The following is a 26,762-nucleotide window of genomic DNA, read 5'->3' as shown; positions in this document are numbered from 1 at the left end:
ATTATCCAGTCTTGATTTATTTTGATTATGTAAATTGAAGAATATCCTTGTCTACTAATCTATCCTGCTTCTAGAGGCAATGTGTTTTATGACATATAACCATGGCTCTCTGAGGATCAGAACCCCGCTTTCTACCTCTCTAAAGTTAGTGATCATTATAATTTTACCCTATTTGCTCTAAAGATTATGTGCCATTACCTAGTCCTTTGAAATTCCCCCAATCCTGTTAACTCCACAAGAAGCCAATTTTGGTAACAGTATCTCCTATAATCAGTCTTTGTGTGTGAAGGACAACTAAGATTCTCAATGAAGTTCATGCTCCTCTGAAAAGCATATATATTACCACTTTGATAAAAAGAGTCGTCTCCACATCCTTTTACAGAACAAGACCAGTCTTGTGCCCTTACATAAAATACATAGTTTAGCATGCTTATTTTGCTGAGCTTTTGATTTTTTTCCCCACTCTTTACTATAATAATTCTGGTATTTCTTCCTTAGTTATTATGGAGCATCAATTTATACAAGCTTCCAAGGATTGACTGACCAAATGCCACTTCTTTAAAGTAGGATCATACATACAGATAACTTCCACATAGCTCATATAAGACAGGGGAACTGAAGTGACATTTTTTATAAGAGATTTCTCCACTTCTCCTTCCTTCTCCCTTTTTCTCTTTTCTCATCTCTATTCCTCTAATTTATTCCTACAATCTCATACCTCCTTTAAGAAGAAACAAAAGGCAGTGTGAATATTATCTAAAGTATTTTAAAGGAGATATTTTAAGTTTTTTTTTTTAAGATTTTATTTATTTGACAAGAAAGAAATCACATGTAGGTAGAGAGGCAGGCAGAGAGAGAGAAGGGAGGAAGCAGGCTCCCTGCCGAGCAGAGAGCCCAACGTGGGGCTCGATCCCAGCACCCTGGGATCATGACCTGAGCCGAAGGCAGAGGCTTTAACCCACTGAGCCACCCAGGTGTCCCGGAGATATTTTAAATTTTAATGGAAAATGGGCCCATAATAATTTTTATATCTGTAAATACTTATTAGCTTTCCTCTTAAGTATTTTTATTTCACATATTTTTTGGATTGGCTAACCAAAATTGTGCTACAGTCCATAATTAATTATGTTGTATGCATACAACCTTAGAACTAAGAATGCATGATTAGTAATTAGGTTATAAATTGCTGATACATATACACATCAAATACAAACACACATTTTATAACAGATACAGCTTTTATTATACTGCTAGTCCCAACAACAAACTAAAGATTTATTTCATTTCTTATTTGCTTATAATACATTTTCAAAATGTATGAAAGTACTTAGGCTTTTGCTTGCTCAGTTGATTTTCTTTTGAAACTTAAAGTCTGACATTTATTAAATTTAGAGTTTAAAATGTTTCTCCCTGTAAAACTTCTGACATAATGCACATTTATGAATTATTTTTCAAAATGTTCATAAATTTAAGTTCCATATCTCAGTACTTTCATTTCTTTAAATAACACTCTGCTTCTTATTTTGTATTCTAAATGTCTGTCTCCTAGTCAAACTGTACTTGAAAGAAAAAGAATATATGTAGAAATTTTATGATTTTATATGTTCTCCAACTGTATTTAAAATGTTATAGGGGTGCCTGGGTGGCTCAGTGAGTTAAACCTCTGCCTTCGGCTGGGATCATGATCTCAGGGTCCTGGGATCGAGCCCAGCATTGGACTCCCTGCTTGGTGGGGAGCCTGCTTCCCCCTCTCTCTCTGCCTGCCTTTCTGCCTACTTGTGATCTGTCTTTCAAATAAATAAATAAAATCTTAAAAAAAATAAAATAAAACAAAATAAAATGTTATATACATTATATATATTTGTTTGTTACATTATATTTTTATATTTATTTTTATGTATTTTTAAATATGCTATATATATTTTTTAAATGCAGATTGAATAGTGTTTGAACACAGTGTATATGCTTTATATTATACATTCTCATTCACATGCATATGTATATTTAGATAAAAATTTAAAGAGTAAAAAGGTACAACTATGAATTTATCTGTATATTTAGAAAATTATACTTAAAAGCAAACTTACATTGATTCGTCCAAAGGATCCATTTTGGGAAAAACCAAGAGCCAGAAGTAATAGGAAAACATCATCAATTTATTTTGTTTATACACACATGCTGTCAAAACACAAAAATAAAATACAAAAATAAGAATTTAAAGATATCAAATTTATACATTTTAAATATAAACTGAGGTTATGATTAAAGGCGCATGCAGTTATTCATGTTATTCATGCTTGTAGTATTAGCCATATTCCTTATCAATAGGTAAACCCAGAGAATGGTGGCGTCAACTATCTTGTATCCAGCCTTTTTATGCAACTATTTTATTCTACCTTATTTAGATTGTTATTAAAAAAGTCACTTTCTTTTTTTTTAAATTCACTTTTAAGATTATTTTATGTTTGTTCTAGCTTTAAAAAAAAAAAAAACCTGCTAAAATCTGACCATCTGTCTCAGTGATCAAATGTCCCATTCTTACATTTCTGTATTATGATTATTATGGCAAAAATGTGCATCTGCTTTTGCTGTCCAACATTGAGTTGGCTTTAAGTGTATGAATTTTGGCTTTTCTCGCAAATACAACATGCATTTCACCAGATCTTCTTCAGGCTTTAAATGTGAATGTACTAGAGGTTTGACCCAAGCATTTTGTATTTCAACTTCTTCCTATGAAATGAGAATCCCTTGAATCTTGAAAAACCCTAGAATTATTTTTGGAAATTCTGATCAACAACTTGAATTCAACAACTCTGAAAAAGTTTATTGATCAACTGTTTTTTCACACAGCATAGAGATTAAATCATGTAGAATACTTGAATGCATAGATAATTTAAATAGAATTTTCCAAGGAAATATCCAAATAGTTCATTTACATCAAAATGTACATTGCTTTAAAAAATACAGAAAATAGTTCCTTCAGTATAGATAAATGATTTATAAGTTATCTATAGATAAATGAATAGTGTGTGTCCCAAATCATGAAGTGTATATCTTGATATATGTTTGTATAATATATATATTACCAGTTTAAGTGAGCTAAATGGTTTTCCACATTTTTTTCCCAAAAGGATCTCAGTGATCAAGAGTATACTAGTGATCGTTGTACAATTCATTATTATTTTTTTAAAGATTCTATTTATTTATTTGAGAGGGAGAGTGAGAAAGAGAGAGAGGGCACTAGTGTGAGTTGGGGCGAGGGGATAGTAGAGAGGGAGAAGCAGACTCCCTGCTGAGAAAGGAGCCTGATGCAGGGCTGATCCCAGGACCCTGAGATCATGATCTAAGCCATACTGTGCCACCCAGTGGCACATACTATTACTCATACTATTACCCCTAACACATGATTGATACAGTTTTTTTAGTGGTATACCTGATGAGATAACTGAATGAATGAACAAATAGGTGAATGGATAAAACAATAAAATAAGGAATGAATGATTTAGCTGCTTAGCCTGTATTTTTTATTTCTTTTTTATGTGCCCTTAACTTTTTAAGACATTAAAAATATAATAATACTATTTTATATTTTGTTCTTATCATTTCTTTTTTGCCTTCCAATTTCAATTGGGATTTTATTTTGCATACAAGTAATGGTGAATATTAATATTGAGTAAGTTAATTAGTAAAAGAAGAGAGTTTTTTCAGTTCTGTATACTGTGATATTTGTATTTATAAGTTTATAGCCAAAAAAGCTGATATACTTATACAAAAAAAGGTATATAAATATTGTCAAATCATATTTAGTCATTGCATATCAATATTTAAGGTGAGGTAAACATATAGAATGGTTAATATTTAGAAATGTGAATCAATTAAGATTTTGAAGCTAATTTTTTTTGAATACTCCTTTGTCCTATTTTATAACAATGAAATCTACTTTATTTTCTATTGTTAGTTTTGGTTCTTTCAGTAAACATGTAAGAATTGAAGTGTTGTTCTTAGAAGGAATTCAATGTATTTTATGCCAGTGAATTTTTGATTATCTCACTAGGAAGACAGCAAACTAGAATATACTAGTCTACCTTTAAGTACATTAAATTCATTTTCAAGTATTTACTACTGGAAATTGTACATTCAAAAAGTCATAGAGTACGTGTTTTGGTTTGTTTCATATTTCAGTCCATAAAAATTCTGCTTCTAGCTGTGAGTTTGGAAAATCCTGCCAGTTCATACTAAATCCTGAAATTATTTCATGATACAAACTAAAAACCAGATTGGAGCTCTCACATAAAACGTGTTTTTCTCCATCCATCAGAGACTAGTTTCTCTGACATATCTAAAAGCAGATTCAAATATGTAAATGTATAGGTCTGATTGTTAGTAATAAATAGTGACTTTGTTTTTTAGAACTTTATTTTCTACAAATATTCATTCATCTCCAAAAGCCTCACCTTGGCATCATCAGTCCTATTGACATATGGCCAGATGCTTTCCTGAGGATTTGATCCTTGTAAGGACACCACATGAAATCTTGGGCCACCTGTTATTTGAGAAGATAAAACAAACAGTCAGCACATATGTTAAATACTCAAGTATTATTAGTTACTCACAGGGAACTCTTTTAAAGTAGTCAAGTTGGAATTATGTACTCATGAAAGAATACAAGAAAAAGAAAAACAAATATTTATGCAATGCCACTTAGAAGTAAAGCTACTTTAAGTAAAGTAAATGCACTGAAGCTATTTTACTGGGATTTGATATATTTAATTTTAACATTGTTTCTCAAGATATTGGATAGTCTTATAACTGAAACCTTCAAGAAAGAGAAAATTAAAAGAAAGAAAATAAGAAACTTGAAGGAAGAGTTCTAGGCTTCAGATCCTAAGTTTACCAACTGGTGACTTTGGATGAGTCATTTTTCTCCTTTGCACTTCTGGCTATCTCATCTATAAAGTGAGAATTAAAAATGAAAAAACAAAACAAACAAATAAAAAAACACATGTTTTGCTTATTTCAAAGCATTATTGGAGGTATCAAATTGAATAATGCATTTGACCATTTTAAAATAAGATGTGATTGACAAATAAATGAAAAGTACCACTAGAAACTAAAGCAATCCTTATTGTTGAGATGCATATTTTATTTAAAATTCTTTATAAAATTTAAAATTTCAATTTAAAATTGCTTTTTTTAAAAAAAAAGATTTTATTTATTTATTTGACAGAGAGAAATCACAAGTAGACGGAGAGGCAGGCAGAGAGAGAGAGAGAGGGAAGCAGGCTTCCTGCTGAGCATTGAGCCCGATGCGGGACTCCATCCGGGGACCCTGAGATCATGACCCGAGCTGAAGGCAGCGGCTTAACCCACTGAGCCACGCAGGCGCCCCGCCTTTTTTTTTTTTTTTTTAAATTTTCAGAAAAAACAGTATTCATTATTTTTTCACCACACCCAGTGCTCCATGCAATCCGTGCCCTCTATAATACCCACCACCTGGTACCCCAACCTCCCACCCACCCCCGTCACTTCAAACCCCTCAGATTGTTTTTCAGACCCGCTTTTTAAAATTCTGTGACAGCACCTAGCTACCACCATGGGTAGGTAGAGATTGTTGCTATCAGGCACTATATATACTTTTTATTCATTATATCATTTAATCTTTATAATAATTCTCTGAGATTACCAATTTCATTAAGCTCTTTGATCTTCAATTTTCCAAATGAAAGAATTCAGGTAAGCCTATATGATTCCAACTGAAGCTCATACATCAATTAATATTTATAATATGTTCAGCATATACTATATACATGAGAATATGGAGATTCAGATTCACACTTGGGAGCCAGAAGTTTAATTAGTGGAGGCTAATCATGGAAATGTTTATAATTTTTATTTATAAATCTGCTAAAGGGTAGGACAAGCAAATTTTAGGGGAAGATGAAATTACGTGCAGGATTAGTAAATAACTGATAGTATAGTGCTCCTTGAACTCAATAATTTCTGAGAGAATGACAGATGCTAGATGGTTGACTGTTAGACTGAGCTAGAGTCTGTGAGGTACAGACAAGATCCAAATGCTTTACTTTTCATTTATTTGATTTCTCTTCAGTTTTCCGACATTATTCAAATATTAGAGAAAAGATGTTTTTAAAAGCAGGCAAAAACTGGAATGAAATCCAGATGCTTAGCATAAAGGAACACCTTGTTATAAATACTCTGGTGATTATAAGCATAACATGTTGCTAAAGATATTGAATTAAATATCATCTCAGTCTTTTAAACAGTGAAAATTATTTTACATAAAAGAAATAATTGAAGAAGTTTTCTCAATTGGTAATTAAACTCAATAGTTGTGAAATTGAAATTGGTAGCATAGTTGTTCTCTTATCTGTTTCAGTGGCCTACTATGTTAGGAATTTACCAAATGCTTCTTTTTTTTATTAAATTGATTTATTTATTTTCAGAAAAACAGTATTCATTATTTTCTCACCACACCCAGTGCTCCATGCAAACCAAATGCTTCTTAAATCTTATTTTAGCCATTGCAGTGAGTCTTGCAACAATATACATTGAATTGTCTCAGGAAATTAGGCAAATAATGTTTTTAAAGTATGTATAATTTCTTAATCTTGTTATAAATAAAAATGCCACATATTAGTTTAGTGTAATAATTCATTAAAATATAAAGAATAAGTTTGAAACAGTACTGTTCATACTTCTTAAATTTTTTTTTCAGCTGTGAGTGTACATCTGGATGGACTGGACAAAACTGTAGTGAAGAAATAAATGAATGTGACTCTGACCCCTGCATGAATGGAGCTCTTTGTCATGAGTCTACCATTCCTGGGCAATTTGTATGCCTGTGTCCACCCTTTTATACTGGAAAATTTTGCCATCAACACTATAACCCTTGTGATCCACTCAGTGACCCTTGCAGAAACAACTCAACATGTTTGACTTTGGTAGATGGAACTCATTACTGTGTGTGTAGAGAAGGTAAGAGCTTTTATTTGTTTTAATTTTTTTTTCACTTTTTGTTTGTTTGGTTTTGTTTTTATGAGATATGGCTCCTTAAAAATGGGTGAGAGAAAACTTACATATATTGGAGAATTAAGGATTATTTGACTCCAAATATAGGTATTATAAACAGACTAGAGAAATAATCTAAAAAGTTAGCCTAACTAGTATGGTGAGGAGGGACGATGGGGGGCAGGGAGAGGGACAAAATTTTGTAGTTTTTGGTCTTTTTTGTTTGTTTTAAAGAAATTTCCCATTGTTTATTAACAGCTTCTTTTTCCTGAATAATCTTGTTTACGTAGTGTTCCTAACAATAGCTGTTAGTTAGAAATAAGTATAGATAGAATCTAGGGTAGTCAAATGCTTCACTGTAACTTTTTTCATGAACTTATCTATGAACACCACTTATTTCCACTTTGGTGGCTAAGCCAGTGTCACGTGCCTCTGGTGGCTACTTTGTACCATAAAATAGAGTCTATGAAGGGGATAGAGAACAGGCAGATTAAAGAGCATTATTGGCACTCCTGAATCCAGCTGTTCCTGAAGCAAATTACTTCTGGTTTTCTGGGTCATATCAGCCAATAATAACTTACACAGTTTGAAAGATGCTTGATTGGGATCTCTTCAGATGTAACTGAAAGAGGTCTGATTAGTGCACAGGTGACCTATATAAATGTTTACTGCTCATGTACTGCTTGCTTCTGAAGAACTATTACCATCTTCAACAGGAATGCCTCTGCCATTAAACTAGCACATTGTAGGTTTTCAGTGTAACAGGAGTGTGTCATAAGCACAATAGAAAAATCACACTGTGTGTAAGAGTCTACAACTAATATTTATTTCCTAATACCAACTCATGGCTTCATGTCTCTTTCCTTGTTACTTATCCTACTAGAAAAGAGGCTTATTAAAGATAAGGACAATACTTGTTTACTCTTCTGTCCTAAAAGGTCAGCTTAGACTATATCAGTTAATTGGTATCTTAGTCAAATCTGTTCCTGTTTGTTTTTATGAGCCTCTAGGACTTCCTGAGGTATAGGATAATTACAAGCCTCTGCAGTCAAGTCCTTGAATGTATGTACATGACAAAAACTTCTGGACCTTCTGAGGGATTGGAACTATAAACTGGAGAGCCATTAGTAATTGTTTTTACAAAAGTGACATGGGCTTTATAAAGCAAATAATGTGGACATACAAGGCATATGGACAGACACATGTTTGCAGGAATGTGTCAGGAAAAGCAAGATAGGAAAAAATGTTAAAGGGACATTTGATACCCTGCAAACCTCAGTAATTATAAAGTACATAAATTAGGTGGATAATTACCTTTTAACAAACATTCAGAGTGAAACTTTTTGAAATGGTATTCAGTAGCAGGGGAGGAGCTCATTTATTCAGCAGAATTATCTATAATGCTTAACTTAGCAAACTAATAGTCTCAGAATATAAGTAATATTTAATGAGAGGTAGCAGCATATTTTCAATTAAAATAAAACTTCCTCTGTTTTCACCAAAGAGAGTTTTCTACAAGGTGAGCATGTTTTTTTATGTAAAAATTTGGATAATTTATGTGCAATTAATAAATGCATTTAATGAATTTATATAATCTAGTAAGATTCCTTTCCTGTTGTGGGGTGAGGGAAAAGAAGTTCAGAGATATCATAAAACCTTATCAACGACTATCAAATTAGTAATAAGATTTTCCAGCTTCACGAGCATCACAAAATATCCTGAGGACAATTTAGATTTCACCATTGTATATTAGTAAAATCTTGTTTGTCTTCTTGGAACTTCATCATTATACTTAAGTCTTTCAGAGAAATATGACCATTTCAATTAATGCTTTGGATACAGTAGCAGGTGGGCACAATGAATCATGTGTTTGTCACTTTCTAATTATGATTCAGCACAAAGAGATATGTGAAGAGTACATTGTTTCTAAATTGTTTTGCAAGTGTGTGTGTGTATATATGTATATGTAAATATATACACACACAATTCAAATATATAATAATATGCAATAATAATTAAGAATAATAATTAATAATTAATAATGATATAACAATATACACAATTTCAAATATATATGTGCGTATATATACATATGTGTATATGTACATACATATATGTATGTACATACATATATATGTATATACATATGTGTATATGTACATATATATATGCATGTACATATACACACACATATATATATTTGAAATTGAAAAATATTCCTAAACCTAAGAAATTATGGACTAAGTTTCTGTAAATCAGATATAACTACTATATAAAATTTTTAATAAGATTTTATTTATCAGAGAGAGAGAGCAAGAGCGAGCACAGGCAGACAGAGTGGCAGGCAGAGTCAGAGGGAGAAGCAGGCTCCCTGCGGAGCAAGGAGCCCGATGTGGGACTCGATCCCAGGGCACTAGGATCATGACCTGAGCCAAAGGCAGCTGCCCAACCAACTGAGCCACCCAGGCGTCCCCAAAATTTTTACTTACTGTTGCTTTTGGTTGTTCAACCTCTGTAGCAGGTCAATAACTAAAGCCTGTGACATTACTTTAAAAAGCTACCTCAGAATATTATAAAGAGGTTGACTGTGGAATATTTTAGATACTATGCCCTGAGTTATTTTAATACCTTTTGTTTGAAATAGGATCTACACCAAAGCCATTATATTATTTTTTAAGGAAAATATTCTAATCAAATTTCATTTTAAAAGTAGTGAAATTTTAAACCACAAAGAATTCCAAGACTTAACCTCTTATACAGATACAGGATTTGGAAGCTCCACTGGAATTCTTTGCAAGCTGTTTGTGTTTGCCAAGTGACTAGAATATAGGGCATCACAAGAAAAGAGACTTAAGGCTTAAGGCCTTGGAGTTCAGCATATGCATTTTTGAAATTCTGTTCATTGTTATTAGCCAGCCTACAGGGTCTGTCACAATTTAAATATGAATATAAATAAAATCCCAAAGCCACAGTGGTAATGTGACTATATACTAATCAACTAAATTATAAATGGCATTAAAATGCACTCTGAAGAACCAGCAACTAGAATAACTGATACTTTGATTTATGCCAAACTGAATGCTCACCAAGTAAACTGTTTTGCTTAGTGTGATTGAAACTTATAGTCAAAACAATCTAATCTGTTCGGGTACAATGTGAGCTACTTAAAAATTATAGCTGTAGTAAAACACTAGAACTATGGTGAACATGTTTTGCAGGAGAAAGTAAGGGCTGTGCTTCTGTCTTCTGTTTAGAATGAAGGTGAGTTAATTTGTCCCTATGAACATTGAACATTTTCTAGTGGGAAATAGGTAGACAGAAAAGCATTTAGCAGTAATAATTTAATACAAGTTTGTTTTATATAAAATCCTATTTGTTTAAACAATTTCTGTGGTTAAAAAATCTCTGCTTTACTAAGTATAAAAATAGCACATAGAAAGACAAATATAATTTCATAAGATTCCTAGAAGTAAATGGGATTTACACTAGTACCTTATAGTGTTAGTTTTTGGCAATTTAATATGCAATCAATTTACACACCTCAGCATTTATTTTATACTACACATTTTTTTTTTTTTTTGCCTCTCTGCACTATGCTCTATATATAACACATGCCAGTCTTGTAACTGCATGTTGGTAGTGTTCTAGAGATTTAAAAAATGTATTCTTTATTAACTGATTCAGCAACCATTATTGATTTCTTACCATGTGTCAAGTCTTGAGGTAGGTTTGGGGGAAATTAAACATGGCAGAGACAAACCCTCATTGAATTTAAAGTTCAAAGAGAGACACATAAATTAACTAACTATTCAAGTACAACATAGTAAGAGCTCTCTCTTACTTTGCGGATGCATACCCCACCCTTTTTATGTAGTGTGACAACTCTTGAGTTATGTTCCACATGATTTCTAAGAGGATACCCAGCAGCCTTGGAGACTTCACTGCCCACAGTAAACTAACCAGCTCATTAAGCCCCTCTCTCTCCTATTTTATTTCTCCATTCTCTTGCAATAATTTCCAAGATCACCTTTTAAATAAGCTACTTGTATGCATATTATTACCTCATATTCTTGTTTTGGGAAACTCAAACTAAGAGAGAAAATCCCATCTCTCTGGCAATTATGATTGATCCATGTCAGATAGGACTGGAATGTTGGCATTCAGAGCCTTTCCTTGGAATTGATGATAAGAGAAAAAAGCTTTCACTTGTTGCTAGTTTTACAATTGGTGCAGCCAACACCATGTTCCCTTCACATGGAGATCTGAAAGCAGTAAGAGAGAAATGTTTGTGAAAGAACTGGTCCTGGCAGTTACTATGGTTCTTTCTTAAACTCTGAAAACTGCTAGGTATCCTTCCCAGCTAGGCTACCAGTAAATGACATTCCTTTTATAAGCTAGTATTTCTGTTTATAGTGTATGTGATCAAAAGAGGACTATCTAATGTGTATAGTAAAGGGAAAGAGAATTAAGAACAAGAGTTGAATAAACTGAGTTCAACTTGCAGGCTGGTATAAATGGATTATAAGAATGATATGAGGGACCTGGGTGGCTCAGTCGGTCGAGTCTCGCTTCGGCTCAGGTCATGATCCCAAAGTCCTGGGGTCAAGCCCTGCACTGGGCTCCCTGCTTGGTAGGGAGCCTGTTTCTTCCTTCCCCACTCCCCCTGTTTGTGTTACCTCTCTCGCTGTCTCTCTCTCTCTCTCTATCGAATAAATAAATAAGATCTATAAAAAAAAGAATGATATGAGGTTTACAGAGATAGAGAGGACTTTAGATAACATGCATGTCGATGCGTGTATAGCATGCCATCAGTCTCCGTTATTAGCATGTGTGTGTTTATAGTGAGAGATCTAAAATCGTCTTATGCTTAAAAAATATTTATTTTCTACTATTTTCGTTAGGAAAGCTGCTTTGTCTTTCTACTCTGAATTATGTCTCAGTTTATAGGCAAGAACATCACACTATCCAATACTTTCGATTTAATTTAAAGGGCTTAGTTTCCAAATGTAGCCATTTCATCCATATGTCTCCAATGTGAAAGAAACAAAAGTTTTCTGTTTTTTTTTTTTAAATGACACTTCACAAAGGATTAAAATGTGGCATAGAGTGCTTGTAAAATGTCTTAGTAGAAGGAAAAATCAGATCATTTACATGTGCTATTGATTTATAATCAGGATTCTAAGCTCAATGGATTTGTAGTACCAGAGGAGGCAAGCAGTTGCACTTAAACACGTTTATTACTCTGGTACATATATTATTATTATGGTAATGCCACATTACTTAAGGCGTATAATTCTAAATACCAAATAAATATGTCACTTGACAATATAGTTTATCTAAATTAAAAATTACACTTTTTGACAATTAAAAATATGTGCTTGTGTGGTAGCATGTGTCTATTAGGTTTAAATGGCTGTAGATATTTATACTAGGAAAATTCTTCAAAGAAAACATATATTGCCGTAAAATAACTTTAAATCATGTTAATTATTAGTTATATTTTAAAATACGAGCTTTTAGGACACCTGGTGGCTCAGTTGTTAAGCGTCTGCCTTCGGCTTAGGTCATGATCCCAGAGTCCTGGGATTGAGGCCCACATCGGACTTCCTGCTCTGGGGGAAGGCTGCTTCTCCCTCTCTCACTCCCCCTGCTTATGTTCCTTCTCTTTCTGTTTCTCTCTGTCAAATAAATAAACAAATAATCTTTAAAATAAAATAAAATAAAATATGAGCTTTTATACTCATTTTTAAATTTTTTTCTTAAAATTAGTGTTTAAAAAACTTTATTAGTCCTATTAGAAATATTAGTTCTATCCTGTCATATTTCATAATGTTTGGATTTAATCTGCAACTGTTTTATAAAAGTTGGTTAATTTTTCAAGAACGCTAACATTTGTATCTCGTGTTTTCAAATAAAAATAAAACAATATTTATTCTTTTTAAATAAAACAGTATTTTAAAAAATTCTGACTTGCCGAGAGAAATCTTTATTTTTTTTCTTGTTTTCATAAAGCTTTAAAATCCAGGTATATTATTTTTTTAATTAAGAAAAAAACAAAAATAATGGCTTTCTAGTGCTTTTGAAAAAGGTCATTTTTTAATATTTTTAGTTTTTATTTTAAAATGTATGATTTTGACACTAACTTATTGAATACATGAAAGATATATCTAGTTTTTCCCTACTTACTTTCATTCCTAATTATTCCAAATGGTATTACTTCCAATGTTGTCAAGGTCTAGACCGAATGACAAAATGTTTCCTCATAAAGTTTCATGAAAATCTAACTATTGTTAATGTACTTTGTTCTATGCCATCCCCTCTAGAGAATGAAATAAAAAATGAATTTTTTTAGAAATAGAAAATATTAAGTGATTTTAAAAATTATACATATAATCTACATTGATTTGGCTCCTAAACATGAATTTAGTAACTTATGAAATATTTTGGGGGATGGGAAGATGTAAAAATATTGATCAGTCACAGGCATTCTCTATGACAAGGTATAGCTAAGCCATTATAAGAAAAGATAAGAGAATCCAAGACATTTGAGAATGTCCCATTATTTTTGTGTAAAGAACTCTATTGCAGTTAATAGGGTCAGCTGAATTCTGGATAGGGATAAAAAACAGGAGAGTAGCATAGAACAAATTCAATATACTTAAAGCTTTGACAGACTTTTAGCTGTCACTGCATATATTCAAAACAAATACCCTTCACACAAACAAATACTTCTAACACCAAGGACTATGGAAAGTGTAATATATATATATATATATATATATATATATATACATTTCTTTCTCCTTTAAATCCCCCAAACACAAGCTTTCTCAGCAAAACTCTGGTTTATTTTAAATGCAGTCCATGTCTACTTTATTTTTTTTCTCCTGATGTCTACTGCATTTTAGCAATCTAATTTCCTCAGCCCATTGACATATGTTGCTGGCTGGTAACAAAGCTCCATGCCAGAAATGTCAAACTAAATGAATAAGGCAAAATCACAGAAAACAAGGTTATTCTGTGAGTTTCCCGAGTTTGTAGGTTCTGAGTGTTCTTCCGATTTATCAGCCCAGCTGAACTCAGGAGGGCACACTGGTACTACTTCTCCGGCTAGTCAAGGCCCCTGAGTCCCAGTGCCTCAAAGAACATTTCTAAGAAACATATCAGTGTCAAAACACCCTGCCTCCCAGAGAAAGCTAAAAATAGGAATGGTGTAATGCATCCAACTTTCTGAATCTTTAACTTGTAAAAAAAAAAAAAAAAAAAGAAAGAAAGAAACAAAAACAAAAAACCCACAAACATTTAAAGAAATTATGTTATTTATAATTGTACTTAACATTTATAATTTAAATATGATAGCAGTGGTGATTGATGAATGGTGAAATGTGTTGGAATTATAACTCGCTTACTTAAAATTAAGAGAACCATATTAACTTGGAAATAACTCTTTAATTTTGTTTTTAATGGTGAGGATACAATACTGACTGCATGGGTGAAATTACAAGCATGCAACTTCAGAGTTAAACTTGAAAGCTTTGATAACTAAGAAAAAAAATACAACAAATTAATAATGATACTTGACCTAAAGACTGCCTTATCTGCTAGACACATAGGCACTATAGATTTCTTTTAAGTGTTTCTTGGTGCATTTTCCTACTTTTAACTCATCATCTCTATATTTAAAGCAAATTCCCTTTAGAATCCATGTAGTTGGTTCTGCTATTTTATTTAGCCTGGCTGACTCTGCCTTTTATTGAAAAAAAAATTTTAAACCACATTTGATGTAATTATTGATGTATATGGCTTTAAATGGATCATCTTGCTATTTGATTTCTACTTTCTGTAGTACTTGTATCTCTACTTTGTTCCTTTTTACTCTTGCCTTCTTTTGTGGTAAGTAGTTTTTAGGTTTCCATATTATCTCCTACTAAAGAGGCAGCCAGATTTTATAAGAGGTGATGCCCCCTTCCCAAACTCCAGGTAGAGAGGCAGGTTTGCCCCTTGACTTGGTGGTAGGCACCACAGAGAATGGCAATGGCTTATAGCATGGTGTGAATGGATAAAGTAAGACTATCCCATGTTCTCCCGCGGAACTCTTGAGGAAGTACAGAGGATTTTCCACCCTGCAGTAGATGCCAAGCTAAAAGATCATGATATAGAAATAGAGATCAAGGAAGCTATGCTATATCATCTGCATGCCAATATTCCAAGTGACTTGAAGCTTTCAACATGAAGAGGTATTTTAAGATTGAAAGGAGAGACGTCATGAGGTGGTGTTAGGGAAGGAAGATGGCCATTTCTGTGTAACTCGCTCTTTCAGAACCTAGCCTATGTGTATGCAATAATAAATGCAGGTTTTGTAGAACAATTTGAATGACCTTCTGTTCTTCGGACTAAAAAATCTGAGTAGATATTGTCATTTATAATATCACTGCAATTATTTGGTACTTAGTTATAGCACTGAAAAAGTAAGAGAAAGGAAAATCCTCTTTTTTCACATATTTTCTAACCAGTCTTGAAAAAAATATTAGCAAGAAAATATTAGTATAACAAAATATATTTTGTTTTATATAGTTATATATAATCAGGGAAGTAACTGATTAAATTATAAACAAAATATTTACTGTATTTTATTTATTTTACTGTATTTTATCTATTTATTTGTCAGAGAGAGACAGAGGCAGGCAGAGGGAGAAGCAGGCTCTCTACTGAGCAAAGAGCCTGATGTGGGACTCGATCCCAGGACCCAAGGATAATGACCTGAGACAAAGGCAGATGCTTAACTGACCAAGCCATGCAGGCATCACTTTAATGTATTTAAAAAGTGATATGCTGATTTTTTCTGACACAAATGTGTTTAAATAATTACAACTGCCTCTTACAAGTCTGTATAATTTTTTTATGTTCTTTGTTATTTTTTAAAAAAAATATAACTGGCATGTTTTTAAATGGACGAGTGATTATGTAGCTCTGAATCAAAATAATTTGTTTTCTTTGAATCACTTGGATATGGAAAGTAATTAAATGATTTGCCTCATCTGCTAACTGTCTTGAATAAATTTGATTGCTGAAGCTCAATTTTACTTTAAGATTGGCCATCACATTAATTCATTTGCTTTCCAGATTGTTTCATATCTTCTTGTTCAAACATTTAAGTACCTTAAAATAATAGCAACATTTGCAACACCCTATTTTCCTAAAGGATTCAGTAAAGTATTCCTCCCTTAATTCTTTCCTTTGAACTTGTTTATTAGAAACTAGCATAACTTTATTTATGTTATGTGAATTAAAGATGAGAAGCCAGAGATGAGGTATTTTCTTTCTTTATGTAATATCTATTTTTTTCTAAGCTTCCACTAAGAGCATTTTCTGCAGACTCTTTAGCACTGACTGATTTTCACACTCTAAAGTGCAGATTGCTCATCTATATCCATTTCATCTCTCCTTGCAGGATTTGAGGGTGAACATTGTGAAATTAATGTGGATGAGTGCTTCTCCCTTCCCTGTCAGAATTATGGTGACTGTGAAGATGGGGTCAACAATTTCAGGTAGAGAAAACCAAAAAAATAATGAGATACAAGTTTTTGCATCTAGATGTATCTAAACACATCCATGTTTATAATTTCAGTTGACAAATTGAGCAACATTTCTGGTTATTAAAAATTTGCCATGCTACAATTATTTGAAGCTTTGACTTTATGTGTTTATACTAATGGAGGTATTAAATTTCTTGTTTAAAAGATGTGTTTGCAGACCTGGGTTTTCTGGACCTCTATGTGAACTTGAAACAAATGAGTGTTCTTCTAGACCTTGCAAAAATAATGGGACCTGTGTGGATCTGGCAAACAGGTGAGAAGCTATATTTTACTTAATCAATTATTTTGTATATGATATTTAAAAAATAAAATGAACATATATTTGCCTGTCATTCAACTGGAACAGAACCTTCCCAGTATCCTTGTGCTTATCCCCAAGTACTCCTCTACTTTTTCCCCCAACCATATTGAATATCCTGAATTTTTTTGTTGTTGAACAAAGATTTTATGTTTAAGTTTTTATTTAAATTTCAGTTAGTGCAGTGTAATATTAGTTTCAGGCATATAATATACTGATACAACCCTTCCATACAACACCTGGTACTCCTCACAAGTGCCCTCCTTCATCCCCATCACCTATTTGACCCATCTGTTGCCTTTAATATATAGTATTAACTATTTGTATGCCCACCTCAACAAAACACTTAGTTAGCATTTAATATACCTGAAATAATATTCTTCAGAAATAATTCATTATGTTGAATATGACATTTCTGCATCTGTTACTCATTTATAACTGTTGTACAATATTCCATTTAAATATGTGTCAACATTTCTTTATCAGTCTTCTGGCCATAGATATCTGGGTTATTTGACTCTTCTTTCTTAGTGATAATAATACTCTTAAGGTTTTCAAATATCTCCCCAAGTACACAAGTGCTAGTGTTACTTTAGATTTCATACCTAGAAATGGAATAGTTGGATCATTGGGTAGATGTTTTCACATGTATTATATCATTTTTATCCATTTTACTTTGAAAATGGAATATTCACACTCTTAATGAAAATGGGTAAGTGTCCCTATTTATATTCTTAGATATTCCATTTGGGCTTATCTGCTGTGTGTAAAATTATATATCTTTGTTTTTTTTTTTCCTGAGTTCCCATCATAACTTATGAGTTTAAGCATTCCTTCATCCATTTTAAGAAGTTTAATTTTTCCTTTCTAGAAATGCCTATTTATGGCATCTTCCCATTTATGTTTTCTTCTTATTGATTTGTAAGAATCTTTATATATTTTGGTTATTACTACTTTTATTAGTTGTATTTACTGAAAATATTTCTATTGATTGTAGATTGACATTTTACCTCCTCTATGATAAGTTTTGAGTGCTAAGCTTTAATTTTAATGTAATCAAATTAATCAGTTTGCTTATGGTTTGCCTTTTTATCTCATTTAAAAATGTTTACTCTACTTAAAGAAGAACCAATTAGCTATTCTTGTCAAACTTTTCCAAAAAATAGAAGAGGAAAGAAAACTTCCAAATGCATTCTATGAAGCCAGCATTACCCTGATAACGAAAACAGATAAAGACAACACACAGAAAAGAAAACTAAAGGTCAATGTCTCCAATGAACATAGTTACAAAAATCCTCAACAGCAACTCAATCCAATAATACATTAAAATTAGCAACTCAATCCAGTAATACTTTAAAAAGAATCATTCACCATAATCAAGTAGGATTTATTCCAGGGATTCAAGAGTGGTTCAATATTTTTTAAAAAGTTTATTCTAGGACAAAAGAATCTTGCTTATATTTCCTTTTGAAATATTTAAAGTTTCACCCTTTCTAATTAAATTAATTTATCTGGAAATTTTGCATGCATGTGTGCGTGTGTGTGTGTGTCTATGTAGGATTTTTAAGTTCATTTTTGCATATGATTAACTAATTGTGCCTGCTATATGTATTGAATAACTTCATCTGTTACTTACTGCTTGGCCTGATCTGCATTGCTTTCTTGGTTGCAGAACAAGTCCCCATATACAAATATGTCTATTTCTTTGCCTCTATTCTGTTTCCTTAGTTCAATTAGCTGTTCGTGTGTCAGTACCATAAATCTTAATTACTTACCTTTGAAATATCTCAATACTGGTAAGGCAAGAAATCTCATATTTTTATCTCCTTTAGAAAGCTTTAGTTATTTTTGACAGTTTTGTTCTGTTACAATCAACATGTATTGTATAAATCCTTACATCTAAACAAAGAAAGAAAGATTGGTAGAATTTTTATTGGAATATTATTGAATTTGTAGATCAATTTGAAGATAATTGATATATCTTCATTAGATCTTTTAAAATATCTTTCAAAAAATAACAGTTGGACAAATTCAACTGGATACACATTGATTAGGATGAATAAGACTCATTTGCCGGGTCACCGTTTCTCTCCAGACACCAAGGGATATATTTGATTATCTTAATAGAGATCTAACATCTAGAATTCCTCTCACAATTTATATCACAACCTGCTTAGGTTTCTGATAATCTTCTATTATTTCTATTATTTTCTGTGGCCACCTGGCTTTTGTACTGTCCAATCTAGTGAAGTAAATGGAGACATGCTTTGAATAACCTCCCCTGGAACTCCAAAGCCTTTGAAGGGGACACTAATCACTAGAAGTCCTATATGGATACAGAATTGCTTTCAATTTAAAATCTTGATAAATCTAAAGGGACATTTCAAGATCTCCCAGTTGGTATTCTGCATAATAGCTCTTATTCCCATGTGGAGATTCTGTTACTAAGTATAATGACTACACTATATATTCAGGGACTGTGAAGGAAAACAAAACAAAAAACAATAAAAGATAGATTTATGATCCATCTACCAGACCTAAATAATTGTTCACTCCTACTGATGGAAAGTGGTATTTCAAAGATAAGCATAAGTTCAGGGCCATTATCTAAAGACTCCTAAAAGGCCTGAATATCATTAATCAGTGAACAATCATAGTGGTAAATGGTCTCAGAACCCTCTGAAAAAGCTTCAGGAAAATACATGGAAAGCCTGTGACTATATGTCAAGATCCTTCTTCAAAAGGACCTACTATTCTTCAGTTGAAGCACTGAGTCCATGACAAAGCATAGGTCTGAAATTTTGTAAGAGGCTAGGAATCCCTACAAAGCAAATTAAATAGTGTACTTAATTCTATATATTTACATATATAGAATTATACTATCCTTCAGACCTGCATATTTAATTCTGTACATGTGAATAGTACCATAGCAGATTGCCCATAGATTTTATTTTGTAGAATCCTGTCACTGTCATTGCCATTGTCATTGTCAAGGATGTCTGAATCAATCCACCAATGACCATCTGTTTCTCTGATTTATGGGGATATTTGCTCATTTTTTAATCTGACAGTCATACATAATCAACAGTTTTTATCCATTCTTGGATCCCATTATTCTAATTTATATCAGGGAACCCAATTTTACTGTACCATCTCGCATTATCCCCAGCCTATAAAGGATAATCACCCTAGAGTTCATCAAGACACTAATGCCCCCCTCATGAACCTGTTCTTGATTTTGGTGAATGGAATTCCTCCTGGGTGAATGTAATTTCTTCCTAGGAGATAGAAATACCCTCCTGTACTCTCTTGAGATAAAAATTGGAAGGCTAACTGAACAGCTTACTCATGATAGATCCATTCAAACATTTCCATAACAATAAGCCTATGAGCAGCTCCTTATAATATATACCAAGAACACTCTGGCACTTCTGCCTCACCAATCTAAGCTAAAAGTAAGTCCTGTGTTTGATTAGCCAATTTAACACCATACCCAGATGCTAATAGTAGCACATTGAAACTTCTCTCTCATCCATGTCAATAAGTTTAACTCATTTAAGTTTTATATTTATTCTCCTTTGGTCTGACTACCTTAGGGTCAGTCCCACACATGCTCCCCAACTTTGTGACATACAGATTTTTGGAGTTATGCAGCTCTTCTAGGTTATAGGCTAGATGTTCCCAGTTAAGTGTTTCCATCTCTCGTCAGCAACATTGGAATCTAACCCCTTTTGTCCACTGGAACCAAAGAGAAATGCTGAGAAGTGGGCCAGGGAAAATGAAATATTTTATAAATGAATTCCTTCACCAGCATTTAGAGGAAGGCTTGTGTGACGTTTTGCCTCTATCACTAATGGAGATTAAACAGGAGACGTTTAGCCTCTATCACTAATGGAGATTAAAATGAATTCAGAGATTTAAGTTCTTTTGCTATATCTATCCTTTGTCTATGGGGGTATGAACTCCTTCAGAGTTACTATATGGGCTATACTGGTTTGCTGTTATTGTTCAACAGAAACTGAAAACTTGGTGCTTAAAAATAATTATTACTTATTAATATTTTCACATCTGTGGTTTATTGGTATTTGGCTCTAATATAGATGGGGTTCATCTAAGTTTCTCAGGGACATAGCTGAGGAAAAAGAAGTCAGCTGAAATGGCTGTGCTCCAAGTGTCTTTCATTTTTATTGGATTAGCATGTTTTCACAGAGTTGCAGAAGTTCAAGAAGACAAGCAAAAAAAACAGGCAAACTCTGTTAAGCCCTAGACTCTGAGATAGTGCCTCTCATCCTTACCTATAGATCACATGCAGAAAAATAACTGTAGCCATGCCTGAAAATGTGGGGCAAACACTCTTCCCATGATGAAGCTGTGGCTAGGAAGAAGAGTGGTAAAGAATTAAGATAAAAAATGCTATCAACTAACAGAAGATAGGATTAGTGACTTGAAAATAAGCTTACAAAGAACATGTAGACTGAAGCATGGGGCATTAACTGCCTGGCATTCCTAATTTGCCCTGCATGAGACTTAGGAGCTAGCTAAGTCAGAGACGACAATAAAATGAATAGTAGAATTAAAAGGATTTTACAAATATAAATGAAGGTTTTTCACATCACTTAATCATATGGCTTCTAAAGACCAGTTTTCTAAGTTCCAGTATGAGATCTCAAAGAGTTAAAGGAGGAAGTCAGCCAAAAATGCCCTCTTCTTAAAAGATAACTCTTATGGTCAAAGAACTATGAGTTTATTTAGAGAAAACTGAATTGATTATAAAGTTGATTTTGACTCTTCAATCTAGCTGATGACATCAAACTCTTTCTCAAACTGAGAATATCCTAAAAAAAAAGCTTGATGGAAAATAACCAAATACTAATGGTGAACAATCTGGCAACCAACATGCAGATTGCTGAAGAGTTTTTGTCAATATTAATCCTCAAGCTTGGCTCATGTATAGGAAAACAATACAATATACTTACTGAACCATAACTGAACCAGCCTCTTCCTGATAAGAAACAGATGATGGAGGCTTCTGGATATGACTTTTAACTACCAGATTAGTGTTGAATCCACCTGATGCCATCATCTTTTTTCGGAGGCCTTCCTGAAAAATTTGAAATGTAAGAAAGGAAATGGAGGTGACTATTCAGAGACATCATTTGAAGATGATTATATAATAAGCAGGAAATATTTGGACCCCTAAGGTGATTTCCCTGTGGATAATAAAGAAATGGAAGCTACTTAGGAATTTGGCAGATTTTTGCAAAATTTACAATATAATCCACAAATCACACTACTTGGTATTTATCCAAATGAGTTAAAACTTATGTCCACTCAAAAAACCAATACCCAGATGTTTATAGCAGCCTTATTCGTAATTGCCAACACTTGGAAGCAACCAGGATGGCCATCAGTAAATGAATGAATAAATAAGTTGTTGTATGTTCAGACAATGGAATATTATTCAGCACTTTAAAAAAAAAAAAAAAGAAGAGCTATCAGGCCATGAAGACACATGGAGGAAACTTAAATGCATATTACCTAGTGAAAGAAGTTTATCTATAAAAGCTTACATACAATATGATTCCAACTACATAACAATTTAGAAAAGGCAGAACATTTAAGAGATCATGGTTTCCAGGAATTAGAGAATACGGAGGATAAATAGGTGGATCTCAAGGATATTTAGGGCAGTGAAGCTATTATGTATAATATTATGATAATGAATACATGCCATTATACATTGTCAAAACTCATAGAAGTTACACTAAGAATGAACCCTAGTCTAAACTATAGACTTTGAATGATATTTCATATGTCACTGTATGTTCATCAATTGTAAAACAGTGTACTGCTGGTGGGGAATGTTGATAGTGGGGGAAGTCTGCTTCTCCTTCTGCCTCTCCCAATGGCTTGTGCTCTCTCTTGCTCACTCTTTCTCTCAAATAAATATTTTTAAAAGGGGTGGGGGGCGACTGGGTGGCTCAGTGTGTTGACCCCTCTGCCTTTGGCTCGGGTCATGATCTTGGGGTCCTGGGATCGAGCCCGCATGGGGCTCTCTGCTCAGCAGGAAGCCTGCTTTCCCACTCTCTCTCTGCCTGCCTCTCTGCCTATTTGTGATCTCTCTCTCTCTCTCTCTGTCAAATAAATAAATAAAATATTAAAAAAAAAAAAAACAGCTTCTGTTGCTTCACATTCTTATGAGCATTTTGTGCTGTCAGTGTTCTGGATTTGGGCCATTCTAAAAGGTGTGTAGTGGTATCTCATTGTTTTGATTTGCATTTACCTCATGACATATTATGTGGAACATCTTTTTGTATGCTTATTTAACATCAATAGGACTTCTTCGGTGAGGTATCATTAAGATCATGGGCCCATTTTTGCTTGGGTGGCTCAGTCAGTTAACCAACTGCCATCAGCTCAGATCATGATCCCAGAACCCTGGGATCAAGCCCCACATCGGGCTCCTTGCTCAGCAGGGGTCCTGCTTCTCCCTCTCCCTCTGCCACTTCCCTTGCCTGTGCTCTCTCTCTCTCTCTGTCAAATAATAAATAAAATCATTTTACAATAAGAAGATCATGAGCCTATTTTTAAAACTGGATTGTTTATTTTCTTATTGTTGAATTTTTAGTATTTGTCTATTTTGGATAATAATCCTTTGTTTGATGTGTCTTTTGCAAATATCTTCTTCCAGCCTGTGACTTTTCTTGGCATTCACGGAACAGAATTTTGAATTAAGCCCATCTTATCAATTCTTTCTTTCATGGATCATATCCTGGTGTCATCTCTAAAAAGACACCAGACCCAACATCATCAAGATTTTCTCCTTTCTTAAGGGAGTTCTTATAATTTTACATTTTTTATTGAGTATTTTATCCATTTTGAGGTAATTTAACAAAGAGTTTAAGGTGTGTATCTAGATTTTTTTAAAAATTTTCAATGTGGATGTCCAGTTGTTCCAATACCATATGTTGAAAAACATTTTTCCACTGAATTGCCTTTGTGTATTTATCAAAGATCAATTGACAGTATTTATGTGGGTATATTTCTGACCTCCATGTTCTGTTCCATTGATCTATTTGTTTATTCATTTGACAAAACCACACTATCTTGATTACTATAGATTTATAATAAGTATTAAAGTCAGGTAGTGTCAATCCTTCAGATTTGTTCTCCAACATTGAATTCTGAGTCTTTTGATTTGCCCTATAATCTTTAGAATTGTTTTATTAATATGCACAGAATAACTTGCTAGGATTTTGATTGGGATTTCATTGAATCTAGAGATTACATTGGGCAGAACTAACATCTTGACAATTTAGTTTTCCTATCCATGAACATGAAGTATCTATTTAATTTTTCTTTGGTTTCATTCATCAGAGTTGTATAGTTTTCCTCATATGAATCATGTACATATATTATTAGATTTATACACAATTATTTCATTTTGGAGACACTAATATATATTTAATGAAATTATAACACATATTTGGAAGAATGCACATCAATCTAAGAATGGTGATTTCCTCTCACTGTAAAGGAATGAAAAATGAATCTTGATGTATGCAAAGGGTTTTCAAATATGTTTTACACATTTTCCTTAAAACTATTCAGCAAAATAGAAAAACATTGAGATGTGTTAAATATGGATGATGGGTATATGGGTGTTGATTATTCTGTTCTCAGAAAATTACTTGTTTAAAATGTTATAATTAAAAACCATTTCAGTGCATTAAAATCTTCCAAAGACAAAAAAAAAATCAATAGCTAAAAAATAAGTAATCACATTTTCATATCCCATCTGTTTTCCAAGAATATGTTTTTTGATATAAAGCATTTTCAGTGTGTTTTTAGCATATTGATATTAACTTATAATTAAAAATTTTGAAGTAATCTAACAACTTATTTAAAACCAATTGTATGTTTAGTACAAATTATAGACACACAAGAAAATATTAAAAATTGTAATTATTATTTAATGTACTTATTATTACATCTATATTTTTAATCTGTTCTATTCTCTCCTTTGGTTATTGAAAATGAGGCCTGAAATAATCAATACTAAATCCTAATTATAGTATTTAAAGATGAATTATTGAGATGTGAGAGCCCCAGTTGAACTACAAACTATTGTGAAACTGGACACTACAATTGACATTTTCTGACATTTGATAGCATATGTTATCAATAGAACTAATGTCTTTATAAAGCCACAGTCATCAGTTTACTTAGATCACTGACAATAATATTGAACTATGAAAATTTTACAGCTAAGGAAAGAATTCACCAGAACAATTAGCAGTGTCTTATTCATTCAAAGAATATAGAAAAAGAAAAATTTCCAAATGACTGATGTGATTATCACACACAGATCATAATCAACAAGAATATTAGGACCAATTGGTATGTGATGTTCATGAATTTAGCAGCTCTTTACTGTTAAAAGTTGAAAATGAGTGGCTAAAGTATATTTAATGAAGAGACAAAAATCTGTACATTCTTCTGTAAATTGTTTGCCTAGAAACCATTTATTAGTCCAAATGACTTATATTCTACTGAACACTTTTACATACCCCACTGTTTCAACAGCCATGTGTAGTAAAATTATAATAATGACATATAAAGACTATGTTAAAGATAATCACTCTTCTATGAAGCAAGTATTTTGGGTAGAAAAAAGTTGGTTTACTTTTTCTTCTTCTTTTGCTTGAGATACACAGAATATATAGTACTTTAAACCATCTTAAAGTTGCTAAGTTAAAACAAAGAATAAATGAACTATACATACCATCGCATGTTCAATATTCTCTTAGATTGGGGCACCTGCGTGGCTCAGTGGGTTAAGCCTCTGCCTTTGGCTCAGGTCATGATCTCAGGGTCCTGGGATCAAGCCCCGCATCAGGCTCTCTGCTCAGCAGGGAGCCTGCTTCCTCCTCTCTCTCTACCTGCTTCTCTGCCTCCTTGTGATCTCTGTGTCAACTAAATAAATAAAATCTTTAAAAAAAATATTCTCTTAGATTAATATTAAATTTGGTGGGTTTTCCAGACGCAAATTTTACAAATGTATTTACTTTACCTTATGTATGTTTGTATACATAATTATGCCTTTATCCATTAAAAAATTATAAAAGAACAGATGGTTAGTTTTACATACCTTACAACTGATTGAAATTTCTAAATATTATCTAAAGGGTTTATTGAACTTTAAGTTTTTCACAAAATTTTAGTGTGAGAATCCTTATCCATGTTACAAATATAAATCCATGTTCATTTTTAGATTAAGAAATGACATTATTTTAAAGAACTGTGGTTCAGGAATGCAGTATAGAATCACAAGAAAGAGATAGAAATTATTTTAAAATGCATTATAAGTTTTCTCAAAATTTGAATAGCTGTAACATAGGCTAACATGTTCTAATCATGAAGTTTCTCCTGCAACAGTTTGTAGTTTTTGTGTTTTATATTCTACTTTTATAAAATGATCTTTTGGAAGAAATATATATGAAACCTTTTTTAAAAAATTTATTTATTTATTTATTTTCTTTTTTATTAATTATTTTATTAACATATAATGTATTATTTGCCCAGGGGTACAGGTCTGTGAATCGTCAGGCTTACACATTTCACAGCACTCACCATATCTCATACCCTCATACCCAACGTCCATAACCCGACCACCCTCTCCCTACCTCCTCTCCCCCCAGCAACCCTCTTGTGAGAATAAGAGTCTCTTATGGTTTGTCTCCTTCCCGAGCCCATATTGTTTCATTTTTTTCATTCCCTACCCCCTTAACCCCCCACCATGCCTCTCAAATTCCTCATATCAGGAAGATCATATGATA

General features: G+C 32.8%; 1 protein-coding gene across 1 annotated transcript in view; it reads left to right on the top strand.

Annotated features, from left to right (window-relative positions):
* The window catches only part of EYS (eyes shut homolog), a 1,637,266-nt gene that overhangs the window by 509,928 nt on the left and 1,100,576 nt on the right, over positions 1-26,762 (top strand). Inside the window, 3 exon segments of the mRNA XM_032341352.1 lie at positions 6,737-6,996; positions 16,481-16,577; positions 16,771-16,878. Coding sequence (XP_032197243.1) covers positions 6,737-6,996; positions 16,481-16,577; positions 16,771-16,878 — 465 coding nt within the window.

The sequence above is a fragment of the Mustela erminea genome, chromosome 4 (genome assembly GCF_009829155.1).
Source record: "Mustela erminea isolate mMusErm1 chromosome 4, mMusErm1.Pri, whole genome shotgun sequence".
Taxonomy (NCBI): Eukaryota; Metazoa; Chordata; class Mammalia; order Carnivora; family Mustelidae; genus Mustela; species Mustela erminea.
The sequence above is the reverse complement of the archived record's forward strand: the minus strand, read 5'-3'. Positions and strand labels throughout refer to the sequence as shown.